Consider the following 15,544-nt stretch of genomic DNA (forward strand, 5'->3'; position numbering starts at 1 on the left):
TGAGGTTGAGAATTAAATCAATTTGATATATTCCAAATGTCCATCCGCCTGGATCTTTGAATTAAGCTTTTCAGGCCTTTTTGGAATGAACATAGATTTGTGTTTACGTCAACATATGAGGGCCCTGTGTGTTCAAATTGTAAAGTGTATGATCTTGTTTTGACATTTGAAAAAAATATTGATTAATTTTTTCTTTCATGGCCTCTGTCATTTGAAAATGAGGAATGAGTATTTGAAAGTTTGGGATATCAAATCACAAGTTGGGAAATTTAACTTTGACAAAAGCATAGTGGTATGGTTGATCATTTTACATATTAACAAGAGACTGTTGTTCCTCTTTAACATCCTGAGATCAATTATGCAGCCAAAACATTTGATGAAATTCATGTAACACCAAAGTAAGAGGAAGCTGAGTGTAAACCAGACAGTTAAGAAGTCAATATAAAGAGGATATCTATTCATTGATGCAGCCCTGGTGATGGAAAACACTAATGCGACTGAAATGTCTTTAGGCAAGAAATTGACTTCTAACTTCAGTAGTAGTGCTACTGTGTGTGTGACTTTAAACTATTCAGATGAAGGGCAAAAAGCTGAAAAACATCCATTCTTAAAGATATTTGTGGGAGGAGGAGGGGGGGGGGGTAAAAAAAAACAAACTGTAAAAAACAATCTATAAGAAAAGGAAGCTGAAGGTCTTGCAAGCTGGACTGCTAATTAACCCCTGGTGTCAGACAAACACAAATGCAATAAACAGATGCCCCTCTCCAGCACATGTTTGAGCCAAATCTGGAACACACTCACACTGTCTTTTTTCAGTGACATCCCCACAAGGTGTTGCTCAGGAATGTGGCCAGTTCTACTTAGAATGAGACAAATTCCTGAGGAGGCTTGACGCTCAAGTGAGACACTACCCTTGATTCATCCCTTCGTGCCTTTCCCCTTGATCGGGCCCTGGCAATTGTGTGAAGCCCCCCCACACCATGGCAACTGAGCTGGTATGAGTCAATCCTTTAGATAATTGCATTAATGTTATCTTCTGGGGACAGCAAAATGTGAGTCCACTATAACTTTATCAGCGCAAATTGGCCACATTGTGAACCCCAACACAGTGGCTTTGACATGGAAATGAGGAGTTAAGTGTGTGAGCTCTGGGCTCGGTGCCTGGTCTGCGCCACCCACAGAGAGTGCCAGAGATCACCATGGAGGTATCCAAATGTAGCAGGCGGTCATGCGAAAGGGCAACGGCTACCTGGCTACTAGGAGGAATAAATGACATTCTTAATATCCTGCGATGAAAAAAACACCATGAGAACACGGCCATATCTGCAGAGGAGGGAGGAAGATGAGGTGAAGTATTGTGTGCTTTTTGGGGCATTTAGTCACAGTTAAGTTAATAAACTCAAATGAGGAGGGAGTCATGAGAAGAACTCTAGTGGAATGTTTATGCAGATAGTGCCCTCATATGGTTAATGTTATCAACTGCATCCATGTGCTATTTCACTAATTATCTGCCACTTCACTATTTAAACAAAATTTACAGACAAAACTGTATATTTCTGGAATAAAAATTAAACCGAATCCTTACCTGGAGCATTCTGCAATTACATATTTCAATAACTATTCAATCAGACCGGCATACTTTGTAGTAAAGTTATATTTTGATCAGACTTTTCAGACAGTTTGAAGTTGTTCCGTGGATGATAAAAGACAATACTCATTTACTATCATGTTGTTCTGAGATTTGATCATGAAATATTATCTGAATATATATATATATCAAGCATTTCTTACTGATAGTGCTAGTTATACCTAAAAACAGCTTTTCCTAAAACACATTTTCAGATCAAATCAATGGTGCCTCACATCAGCCTCCTGACAGAGTTTGTGGTGTGACTGGACTGGAAGCATTTACTGCCGTCCTTTGATAATATTTACAACAGGCTCTCTGGATTCCCTGCATTCTTCCCATCTTCTCCAAAACAACCCTTTCAGAGCAGAGTGTCATTCTGCACATAAAGCTGGCATTACCCGACTAACAGACAAGAGAAGCTAATGTGCACCAGTCACTATTATCTGCAGACTGTTTGGAAAAGCATGACAGTTATGTGCAACTGGATACGTCCCCTCCTGCTGTAACAGAACGCACACATAAGTATTCATCAATGTTCATATGAGCCTTTAAAAGGGCAATAAAAGTCAGGGGTTAGAAAGTCACGGGTGAGATTGCGTGAAAAGGAGACTCCAATGTGCTGCGAAGAAAAGGGAGGAAGATGAGGAAGAAGGTTCAGTAATGTAAGTTCAGAGCTAATACGATCCCGCTGTGTCAAAACACTGGTGCCTGCTGAGGGAGTGGAAAGAAAGCAGAAGCTGTTTGCATTCCTTCTGGATCCGTGTTTCACCAGGACAAATGGGTAGTCTGTGTACTCCTACAACGCGTTATCTCACTGTGCAACGATAGCGAGCGCGCAAATATGGACAGGTGTGACTTTTCCTCCTACAATCCAAAAACAGAACTGAAGTGAAATAATATCACCTCAGTTCAAATCCGGATACTCAACCGTTGACCAATTACTGTCACTACTCTTTCTCCTCTCTTTCAATGCTCTAAGATACTTTATTTCCCGATCAAAAAAAATTTACAAAAAAGGGAATTTATGAACTAACTCCGGTTCACATGGTGAAGTCGCCTTCATTTTGAGCACACAGGCTTGTCTGACATTTCTCTTATGGGTATTTTACATGTGAAACATCTCACCTACTTTTTTGTGAAAACACAAAAAATACATAATGTGTTATGTGTGAAATAGCATTTCAACTGGAATAAGTACATATAAATATATAAATAAATATATAATATATAAATATAATATAAATATTTCTAAGGCCATTATCTATCTGTGAGGCCATTAATTGATGGATGTGTTGTTTTGTGAATATTTATTGAATGTATATGAATTTTATAGACCTTTTTTACAGTCATTTATAATATCTGGCAAGAAGCAACAAATACAAACTAGACCTTTAGGCTAACACTTTTTTTCTGTTTGATAAGCACTGTTCTTGTCAAATAAACTGATAAAATAAACTATAGATAAATAGATGCAATTTTTAGCCATGAGTTAATGAACTGATTAAGAGTATAATTTCAAAAGGCAACACTGAGTAACTGTGGATGATATCAAGTCAATAGCAGCATACCTCCTTACTGCTAGTTTCCTCGATGGCCTCGTAACAGCAGCTGCTGGGTGTGTGATCGAGTTCTGGGCGTGCACTCGCAGAACTTTTCCTCTTCTGTTTGTCTCTTCCTGTGTTCCTTCGTCTGTGACTGACAAGGAAGTCTGTATTGTGAGGCAGCTCTGGGAACACATCATCGTCGTCATCGTCGTCGCCATCGTGGTGACCATCATCCTCCTCTTTCTCCCCCTCCTGTGACGATTCTCCGTCGTCAGAGCTCTTATTGAAAGCGTAGTAGTTGGCTGTGGAGGGACAGGTGCAGTCCGAGAAGGTAATGTAGCTCTGTTTGTGCTTCACGATGTGCGGTAGATCCAATACTCTCCGGCCTGAATCCGGAACAGTCGCAGGAACCATGATGGTAGGAGTGGAGTCCAGATTGAGGTTGGAGCCATTTGTGATTGGCTCCAACTTCTTGAACTCAGATTTTACACATTCACAGTTTAATTCCAGTATCTGACCGGGATGACTCTGAGCCACCCGGTTGGACTGGACCTCTGCGGCAGGAGCAGGAATTGAAAAGTTACCACAGCAGTCCTGATTTGACGCAGGTGTTATGGACATAATTTGGGCTTCACGAAGCTGAGCTGTGCCCGGAGATGCTTCTCTTGAACTGACTGACACTTGTTCAGGCTCCTTAAAAAACGCAGTCTCCACAAATTCAAATCTCTTTTTAAGCTTTGGTACATCCTTATCTGGCGCCAACAGCAAGCATTGAGCTTCAGGGAGACAATCATCCCCTCTGTGGTCCAGTGAGTCGTTAGCTGAGCTAGAAGCACTTTCTAAAGATGATTCTTGTGTTGAAAAGGACAGTTTGTGGAATCCTAAAACTGTCCGAGACTGATGTTCCTCCAAATTCACTACAGGTGGAATCTCCATTTTTGTTTTCCTCTATAGTTTCTCATAATTCAAAACATAAATCCACAGGTACTTGAGCTTGATATATCGGATGGCCATATTTTTCTACGCAAGATGCTCAGTCAAACCACACAACCACCCTGAAATAAACAGAAATGAAATGCGTGAATGGTATGGAAGACATGCGAAAAGCAGAGAGAAGAAGAGTACTTCTTCCAGGCCACAGTACAGGTAAAACAAGATAATACATACTTCTTGGAGTGTTTCCGAATGTCTCTGTGTCCTGTGGTTATCAAAGTCTCAGTATACACAAATAATGTAAAGCTTCTCGCTGTGAACAGCTCTGAGTACGTGCCATCCAGCCAAGAGTTTGCAGGGAAACTAAACTCAACATCTGGCTCAGGCTGAGCTGTTCAAGTCTGGATCTGTTGCACACATGATAGTGGTGACATCACTGCACAGAGGAATCTCATTGCGTTTCTCCAGTAGGTGATTTACTACGCACTACACCATTCATCAGGACAGAAGATGGCCCTGGTCGACTGGTTAACTTCCCACTCACCCCTTCATTAAGCTCTTCTTTGAAACACACCTTGGACAGGTCTGTGACATCCGAACTACACATGGAAAAACAAACAATTGCATTACTGTGCCTCTACAGAAGCTTATAATCTTGTTTAACCACAAACACTTCACTTAAAGGACCTGTTCAGAGGACGTGATAAGAGTGCAAGTGAACCGGGAAACTTCCAAAATACACATAACCTCCAATCAGCCTGATGTTTTAGCAGCAAAACTATTGTATTTAGAGAAGCTGAGAGATTTTTTTTTCTGGAAAATAATTCGTTAAATTAGTTAATTGTAGTAATTTAAATGTGTTTCACTGCAATAGAAATATTATTTTGCACAAATGGGTCTCTGCTGATCCTTTGAGAAAGCTGCACTTGGCAGCACCCTTTAACTTGGCCTTGAGACACTGGACACACACACACACACACATGCACACACACACATGCACACAAACACAACTCTTTTGCTTTATAAGTCAAGCAGATAAACAACCTCAGACAAGAACGCAATCTAATGCTGACGATACTTTTAGTAAATCTGTAAACAGTATGTGTATGCAGATCTATAAAACAACATTACATGATGACTAAAGGACATGCTGTACAGCGTGTCCATTGAAACCTGTCTGCACATAGTGAATATGTGAAAGTGTACAGGCGATTAAGGCTCCTTCCAAGAAACCCCCCTTTAAAAAAAAAAAAAAAACACTGTGCAAAGAAGGTCTCATTATACTCAGATGAATGCAGGGGCGGATTTGAATGAAGGAAAGAAGTCACAGAGAGAAAATTAACTGGGTGTGTTGACAGGCAAGGCAAGACCACAACTTATTTAGAAAAGGGAAAAAAACATCCAGTCTTCTAGGAAAAGTCCTGAACATGTCTCCTCATGTACAAACAACCTATATCATAAAGTACAAACTCAGTCAAGGAGGATTAGCAAGGACAGAAATTGAGAGTTGTCATTTGTAAGCAGATGTAAGTCATCACTGAGCTGACTTCATAGGAAAACAGACTTACACAAGACTTACCTGCTGAGTGGAAAAGAGTTGTCTGTGTTGCCCAAGCAGTGTCAGAGATCATGGCAAAACAGTGGGGTTGATTCCTGTAAGAGCAGAGACCCAAGCTGAGCCACACTTATGTTCCCATAGGCCGATTCTGGCAAGCTTGCCATCCCCCTCCTCCTCCTCCTCCTCCTCCTCCTCCTCCTCTTCCTCCTCCTCCTCCTCGTCTGTTTCCTTGGGGGACTGATCAGCTAGCAGTGACTAAACCATTCAGAATATGCGTAAGAGCAGGAAGACCCTGTACTTGTCATGAGATGGAAAAGGGGAGGAGGAAGGAGATGGAGGGCGGGTGAGGGGGAGTGGAGGGAGCAGCAGCGGTTGGCACTCTTGAGAGAACAAGGTGCATTGGGTTTCCTGACCTCACAAACTGTGAGAGCAAGACAAACTGCAGTTGTGGCCCGTTGCATCAAAACACCAGGCTGAGGAATGCTTTCAAGTGAACGGGGAATGTCCTGGTGCAACCGTGATTTACTGATGCATATGATGAAGCATGGATTAAGATGATATCTTCATGAGACGATAGGATAGGACGTTGAACTGAAACCAAAAAGCATGTTTCCTCAAGTTTGAATTTGCCACTATATACAGAATAACTGCCTGTTAGGCATCTGTACCACACATCAAATCAATTAGTGTTATAAAGTCACACTATAAATCATTGACTGATGCTTAATGGCACCTTAGGGCAAAGCCTGAAAGTTGATTCACATTTTGTTAATGTCTGAAAAGACAAAAAAAAAAAAAAAAAAAAAAAAAAAAATACTCAAACAATCAAGGAATAGGCAACTGTTCAAATAATTCATTTTGTATTTGTAAAAGTTTTATTCTTCATTCTCCAATCCTGGATTCATCCTTAGATATCCTCGTAATATAATGTCTGTGTACAAGTGGTTCGCATTTATCATGAAATCACAATGTGAAAGTAAACAACCATCTTGGAACTTCAAGCCAAAGAACTGCTGCATTCTCTTGTGATTCAGAGTAGCAACATGTATATAGATAGATCCGAAGAGACGACATACTGTAGAGATTGAAAGTGGGAGGTGAGCAAATCCAATACTCACCAGTTAGAAGAGATAACTACTGAGCTTTAGGGTAAGATTGGAGTTTAGCTTAAGAGTGGTTACTGCTAGGGCTGTAAAGTTTGGTTCAGGTAAAGGACACATCGACGGGGAAAAAGTTTACTTTCCACAGAATCTACTAACAAGAACTGTAATCTGACATCAACATGAAACAGACACGCGTGAGCGACTGCTTGTTCATTCGGCTGCTGACATCTTGTTTATGGTGCTCCTCAACTGAACCTAAAATAATTTTGAAATTGGCCTTATTGACATTATAACTTGGGGGTTGGATGTTCGCTCATTCATTTCTTCACTCCTTCATTCGGTCTCCTCACCAGGAACGGCCAGATATCAACATTTGGACTCAGTGTGCCCTTTTGGCAAGGGGAAGAAAATGAGCGACTTCTCTCCTTCATAAAATACTTTGAAATCAGGCTGTGGCCGTCATTCTCTCTCAGCTCGTGTTTACTCGTGTTTTTCATTGTAAAAAGTGGTCTTCAGTTCTCTGAAAAGATATGCATTTTAGTAAATGGAGATCCCCATCAAGGAGGCCTTGTCTTTCTTGTTATAACTTCTGTGTTTATATATCATTACATTGTTTTTATTACATTTCATATTCGCAATGCAGAGAATTTTAAGAATTTTGCAGGCTAAAATGGAAATACAAATTCTGAAAGACCAAGGTAGAAATATGTTCATGTATATTTGAGAATACTTACAAATCCATGCTCATCCATGCTACACAATAGCAATAAGTCCACTGTTTGATCAGTGAGATAGGGTATGTGTGTGCAATGTTTTAATGTATCCTGATCTTTTGTTCAGATTGAGACACATTGCTGATGTCCTTGACGGGAATATCTGTTTACATTTCCACTATTGTTTGAATGGCTGCATGCAAAAGTTACAGCAGGCGCTATTTTAAGCAACTGGCAGAGAATGTGCCGTGGTTTTGTTTATTCTGTCTGGGAAAGGAAAGAAAAGTGTGGGGGTGCATGTGAATGAGAGGAAAGGAGTAGAAACCAAAAAAAGTGGACAACAGGAACACAGAGAGAGGTCTATCGCTGCAGAGTTGAACAGTCCAAGGCCAGTGAGTGAGAACAGTTCAGCTCAAACACAGCTGGATGTTCTCACAAGCTAACTGTGCAGGTTGCCCCAGGGCCTGATGCAAAGAAAAGAGAAAACAGACTTTTTTTGCTGGCACTGCAAGAAAAAAACACAGACTTTGCTTCCAAAAAGAGATAGAAGTCAAAATCGGCAAACTGAGCAATAGGGAGGAAATTAACAGGCACGGGCTGTGAGCCTGGAGCTGCACCTGTTGGGCTGGCACCAGATAGGGGCAGGGAAACCTCACTTAGTATGAATAGCTTGCTAAAAGTTTGCCTGCATTGAACAAATGTCGGCTAAAAAAGGAGCGAAATATGAACACTCAGCTCTGAACCATATGACTTAATGATGTTGCCTATTTCACTATTGGCTGAGCTAGCAAGTTAATTTCCACCACTTAGGTGGACTAAACCCACCTTTTGTTGAAAAGAAAGGGTGACATATTCTCACCCTTTCTTTTCTCTGGGGGGAGGGGGGTGTAGAGTCACATCCATCGGTGTCTTTAGCTCTGACATCCTTTCTGACACTGATTAATGAATTCAATAATTTTGCTCCAGGCGTTAGGAGGCCTTCCAGCCCTGCATAGTCGGTCCCACTTTCCCCCCCAATACAACGCACATGCAGATCATAAGAATATTTTAAGTAAATTTTTGATTTGGGGCAATTAAAAATTCTATTGAATTTAGATAGATAGATAGTTACTTTATTATCCCACAAGGGGAAATGTTTTCGCTACAGCAGCATTATAGGTACAGGAAAGCAATAAAACAACAGTAAAAAAATATTAAATATAAAAAAAATGCACAGTATATACAATAAAATAGAATAAAATAAAATAGAATAATTAAATTAAATTAAAACTAACTAAATAATTGTGCAAAGATTTAAACAAACAAGAAAACAAACAACCAACGGTGTTATTGTTGTGTGATGATTTTGCCAGAGGTGAGTTATTGTACAGTCTTATTGCAGTGGGCAGGAATGATCTCCTGTATCTGTCCTTGTGACAGCGGAGCTGGAGGAATCTATTGGAGAACGTGCTCCGCTGTCCCTGCAGCAGGTGGTGGAGAGGGTGGTCAGGATTATCCAATATGGACAATAGTTTCCTCAGCGTCCTCCTCTCCACCACCTTTTCCAGGCTGTCCAGTTTGCAGCCGATGATGGAGCCGGCCTTCTTAACCAGTTTGTTAAGTCTGTTGGTGTCGCCGGCTCCAATGCTGCTCCCCCAGCAGACTACGGCAAAGTACAATGCACTGGCTACAACAGACTGGTAGAACATCTCCAACATCTTGCTGCACACATTGAAGGATCGAAGTTTCCTCAAGAAAAAGAGTCGACTCATACAAAGAATATATACTTTAAATTATCCCAAAATGGGTATTTGAACCTCTTGCCTTCATCATTTTAGTGGTTTCAAAAAATTACATTTCTTCAGTATGAATGCTAAAGGCAGCTTTTATACAGTCATAATAAGAGATGTATTAAATCAAATGGAAACAAGACAAGCCTTCCTGCTGCAGATCACTGCTATGACAACTATGTCAAATCGGGGCCAGGGGGATGCAGACAGGCTGGCAAAGCAGACTGCCAGAGATGGCAGGCATACCAAGGCCCAGAAGCAGCAGGCGGAGGAGCTTAGTACAAACCCCTCCAGAAAGAAGCAAATGTGAGTGTAAGAGGATATTACTGTTTGCTTTTGGCTGATTTACAGATAGATAAGAATGATAATTTCCCCGTCTGTTTAGCATTCACTTCAGCTGGAAGACTGGAAGATAGAAATGACTGAAAATTTGGAACACCTGAGGGTACGCAACCGTCTGTCAGTCAAACCAGGCTAGAAAATCCACAGTTTTAATATAACATTTTATCAATCCATTAAACACATTTGTTTCTATTTCGGATTATTTTCTTGCCTGTTCTTGTTGTAGCAATATGAATGTTTTTGTAACATACTGACTCAAGCTTGTGGAAGACATTTCATACCCTCAAGAATGGCCTTTGAGCTGACACTGCCAGCTGCAACACTGTAAAAACGCTCATCTAAACACCTCAGGCTGAAAATCAATTAAAGTAATTAGATTAACTTATATTCACCCAATAAGAACTTCTCACAACAATTTTTTTTTAATGGATGTTTATAAGGCTAATCTTACATTACATTCAGTTTGGATATTTTTTTTTAGACAATATGCATCAGTAATATCAACTTTATGGAGTTAATACAAAACAAATATTTTTAACCAACAGGAAAATGCAGACACAAGGGCTTAAAAGGCAATATAATACATCAATTAATCTTAGAAATATGTTCAAGCTACAAAAAGTTTATTTGTATATATATATGTGTGTGTGTGTGTGTGTGTGTGTGTGTGTGTGTGTGTGTGTGTGTGTGTGTGTGTGTGTGTTTGTCTGTTGAGTGCAAAGTAATGTGATGTGCATTTGCTGCATCAATAATGCATTATGCCTATATAAATACATTAAAAAAAAAAATACTATCAGATATGAGCAAAAACAAAGATAAATTCTTGTTAATTAACTTTCATTTAGATTGAAAAATGCACTTTATATCAAATTATTGAATGGTTGAATGTTTAACACTCTGCGCTGTCATTTCAATGCTGTCTCTTCTCTCCCTCGTTCCCTTATCAGCGGTATCAACGCGGCTGTCAAGACGAGGCTGACATTCTGAAGTGCCTGTGGTCTTCACACAGTGAAGTTCGGTGTGCAAAGATAATGGACTTCATGATCCCTGTTTTCAGACTGTTTTTGTTACAGATTTCTCCTTTTAGGACATGAACTATATTTTCATAGATACTGTAGTCCCCTATGACCAAAGAGAAAATGCAAAACAACCATAAGGCATATAAGAATGGAGAATGGAGCCAGCTGTGTTTCTGAAACATGTGGCTGAATGGTGGCAGGTTTGCCAGCCAGCAAGGCAATCTGTTATTGCCACACAGAACAAGAGTGGGTCTCTTAAAACAGCACAAAACTGACACGTTAAACCAGTCGTATAATCTAATTTTATCTGCTTCTGGTAACGTTCGTTTTGTTTAATGCAGACGTAGTATGTGATAGAAACTGTACAGAGCTGTGGTAATGGACAAGTACAATTCAAAATGCAAATATCATTAGAAAACCTTCCTGCAATACCACAAACTGTCTCAATATCTGTGCTACTTGTCGGCTCTGCTTCAGATTCCCTGCATACCAAAGGAACATGGGCAGATGTTCTGCATTGACACTTCTTTCTTTAACCTCGCTTTCTTTGTATCTGACGAGCTGCGCAAGTTGTCACTCAGCTGTTCGGTGTGCAAAGATAATGGACTTCATGATCCCTGTTTTCAGACTGTTTTTGTTACAGATTTCTCCTTTTAGGACATGAAATATATTTTCATAGATACTGTAGTCCCCTATGACCAAAGAGCAAATGCAAAACAACCATAAGGCATATAAGAAAGAAACTAAACAGTGCTTAATAAAAATAAGATTTTATTAAGACATTTTCTTCAACTGTAACAAGTGCAAGCCAACTAAAATACCAGCTATAACATAAACAACTTACTAAGGTAACAGCAAACAAATTGTATAATTACAGAACATCACATAATAATCACGAGATGAAAAAAACATTGTTTTCACGCCGCAGATGATAACATCCAAGATAAAGTCAACATTAAACTTGTGGCACTTTGATATGTGAGACCACATAAGAGTAAAAACGTTTCTGGGTAAAAATCTAAATTATAGATCACAATTAGATACCTAGAAGACAAAGTCACCAAATGTGAAACTTTCCTTAAAATTAACAATAGATTCAATTAAGTAGTCCAAGATCATCCTGCTCCATATATTCATCTGCACTGAGTGTTTCATGCAAAGTGGTGCACACAAAACCACGTATAATGTCTACATATTCAGAATGTAACAGCCATCTCCCACTGACTAAAATCACACATTTTGTTGAATTCATTAGAATAACAACTGTTCCTGCAACGTCCCATGAGAGCTGACACTTTTGGCAGGCAGCAGATGGTAATCTGGTTTGGTAATTGGTTGGAAAAGACACACTTTCCTCTGCTCACAACAGTCCCAGACCCTACAATCTTTTAAAAAAAAAAAACGGCAATGTAATGTATGTTTGTGCAAAAGCAACGCATGAAAAAATGATGAAACGATAGATAGCCTGGTCTTTTAAAAAGCAGGTTTATTATTTTAATAACATAACCTGGGCAACGGTATTGTGCTTGAATTCTTTTGAGCTTAAGTTAAAAGATGAAGCTTTGTTACGTAAACCACAAGAGCACTGTTTCACAAGGTAACAAAAATGTACTGGTGAAGGAATATTTCTTACATCATGAGGACACTTGGGACTTATAACTGTGTGTGTATACTTTTGGCTTTGCTGCTCTTCTTGAATTCTTTGTTCACTGGCACATTTCTGCTTTGACAACACATGTGAGCAGCACACGCTATTTACCACATAACTCCCCCGCAACAAGACCACTGTAAAAACATTCCCAAACAATGAGGGATGCTGGAGAATAAAGAGAGGAGTCATCATGAATGGAGAGCCATAGCCACTGACTAAAATGATGGTAAATTATACTGCCAGCACAAACATTTCACAGCCTGTCTCCACTGCATGTCTGTGATTATAGGAGGACGAGGATGGATGAGAGGTGAATCAATTCGGCTTTTCATGTGACCGGGGGATCGCCTCGGAGGGATGAGGCAGTGGGCCATCACCATCACACACTCAAGAGAGCAGCTACAAATTAATTCACATCAACAACAACCCCCGCCTTCACCTGCTGCAACATGCTCTGCCAGCAACCAGCGAATTCCTTCCGCTCTGAGTTGTGAGGTGGAGGGTGAGTTTGTGGGCTCGATGTTGCGATTGTGATGTTGTGTAATTGAGAGGTATGCTCTAAACCCATGTCTGATGCAAACACAACACCACCCACTCCTCTCCTGGGGTCAGACAACAAACAAGTTGGCTGCTTCCAGGAACATGAAAATACATGCCAAGATGATAGGGATACTTAGAGATGATGGAGGTTATTCATCTGGATAAACACACACGGCATGCAGCATAAAGATTGACTACATGTGTTTCCAATGAATATTGTCCAATGGGTGTATGGTCTAGCTAAATAACCTTAAAGTAAGGAAATAACTTAGTGAGCTCTGTAACTAGTTAACTGCAATTTATGACAACACAGTGTTGAGAGGGAGAAAACTGTCCTGAGTTATGTCAGCCGCCTTTTATTTTGCCAAAAAAAAAAAAAAAAAAAAAAATCAGATCAAAGCTCAGCAGTTGTCAGTTTGATGCAAAGCTGCGAGGTCTTGAAAACAGCTGCCCTGCAGCAGACTGCAGCCACAGCTGACTGCCAGCGTTGGTTTCTGCCTTACCATAAAAAAAAAATACTGAAGAAGCATTCAATGTGTTTGCACCTTTTAACTTATACCACAAATCTCTCACACTTTACTCTTTAGTGACCATTTTCAAACGCATTCAGTGCAGTTGTAGATTTTTGGGTGACTGCCGTTCCAGTTTTCATAGATTTCTCTCTGGTTTTAAAATCTAGACTAAACTTGCTGGTAGCTTTTCATAAATCAAAATAAACATCAAGGCTGCATCATTTCATCATGTGTTCTTTCATCATTGCACGGTGACGCTGTTCACATGATTGTATGACGCATATGCAAACAGATCTTTATCTGTCCTACAAATTCCATTATGATTTACTACTTTTTATTTATTTATGCAGTTTATCCAGTTTTCAACATATGAATAAAAATGTTATAATTCCATTGCACGGTGACGCTGTTCACATGACTGCTGAAACAGCTAAACTATTGCCTCATCAACAGTGAATTATTTAGTTTTTTAACTGATTAATTATTCCTGGTCCTAGTATGAATATTTACTACATCTTTTAGTCCTCCATTATAGTAAACTGAGCATCTTTGGACTGTTATTGTAATTGGATTTCTCTTTATAATGTTATAAGGTCTCGACCTTACTATGTTAAGTACCCTGAGATGACTTATGTTGTTGTCTGGCTTTATATGAATCAATTTAATTGGATTGAAGTTAATTGGTAATCTGTCAATACAATCGTGTCAATGTCACCATGGATTATATCAGAAATGAGATATTTAGGAGATTATTTTCAACATTTGTGACACTTTAGAAACCAAAACATTTACTTGATCAATCAAAAATATGAACTGGTAATTAACAACGATTAAATCATTTTTAGTTGCAACCTATTCTGTACCTCACAACAGTGGTGGGAATTTCCCAAAAGATAAATGTCAAATTAATGTTTACGATATGGGATTTAACATGTCTTTTAATTGATTTGTATACTCTATGGAAATTAATAAAAAGCCTGGTTTCCAAAATGGTTATCTCTGATTTGTCATAAAACAGTGAACACATGCAGCGGTACTGTCCTTTAAAAAGACAAGATGAAATTTAATGAAACGCGGAAGCAGAAGCATAACAGGAAATCTAAATGTAAATGAGTTAATATAACCTTTACCTCCTGCACAAAACCTCACAATCTTTCTATCAAGATATATTGGAGTATTTCAATTGGATAGAGAGTCCTTTCTCCTCCTTCAGCTCTCCCTATTTGAAATGCCTGTTAACAGTGCTGAAGCCAGCAATTGATTTTATTCCTCTAATCTCTTTTCTCTATTATGAGGAGATTTCTCCTCTGCACCTGGGGCCGACAGGCTCCTCTTTTTTCCTATCTGCCCGTTAGTACACTTTCCCAGGGGGGGGCTGTACTAATCCTCATCCACCAGACTCTTCACACACACACACACACACACACACACACACACACACACACACACACACACACACACACACACACACACACATGGAAGATCTTCAGAGCCGACAGTACGCCAGACAGTGCCTTGAGCTGCCTGCCAGCAATGTAAAATAGACAGATGGAGAGTTAAAGCCAGACACAAAAGTAGCTCATCAAAGGCCTTTTTCAGTACAGTGACAGGAAACCTATAAACTACATCAATACATTTCTCATCCATAAAAAGAAGTAATCTGTCAAAATACAAATATTAATCATGTTCTGGACATTGTTAAAAATAGATGCTTAATTTCCATCAGTCCTTTGTCACTAACTGCAGCATGTGGGAGTGAAGGCAGTCTGAGTCTGACATGATGTCAGTGGGACGCCATATACACGATACTCTGGCACTGTGATTACACCACTCTTTAAGTTAAAGCGAGCTGCTTGTGATGGCTGAAAAGGAGGAGAGGATAAAACGGTGCGGACAAACATCAGAAACGTCGAGTGAATGCAAAGAAAAACAACCACCCTCATGGAAAAGGATGAAGTGCTGGTCTTAGGTGGAAAACTATTCTATTTGTGGAAAACTGTACAGGTGGAAAACTGTAAATGGAAAAAGGAACCTTGTGAAAACTAAATGTACCTAATTTGCATTGAGGTTTCCACTTAATCTGACTGTCCTCCACAGAATAAATCAGTACTGTATGCAGAAACATTGCTATTGGAAGTAGTATGGCTTATAATAATATGAGCTAAATTCTTTCAACAGAGTAAAAGCAGCATTCAAACAACTTCATAAATAATGTGCATTCTGTTTAAGT

General features: G+C 39.6%; 1 protein-coding gene across 1 annotated transcript in view; it reads right to left on the minus strand.

The window, feature by feature from the left end:
* Window positions 1-3,693, minus strand: part of stard13b (StAR related lipid transfer domain containing 13b) — a 56,204-nt gene extending 52,511 nt beyond the window's left edge. The window contains exon 1 of the mRNA XM_069161240.1: window positions 3,199-3,693. Coding sequence (XP_069017341.1) covers window positions 3,199-3,588 — 390 coding nt within the window. The 5' untranslated portion in view covers window positions 3,589-3,693. The remainder of the gene's footprint in view (window positions 1-3,198) is intronic.
* Window positions 3,694-15,544: the final 11,851 nt, after the last annotated feature.

Source organism: Embiotoca jacksoni, unplaced genomic scaffold (genome assembly GCF_022577435.1).
Source record: "Embiotoca jacksoni isolate LCO1_2020_lvr unplaced genomic scaffold, fEmbJac1.0.p SCAF_28, whole genome shotgun sequence".
NCBI lineage: Eukaryota > Metazoa > Chordata > Actinopteri > Embiotocidae > Embiotoca > Embiotoca jacksoni.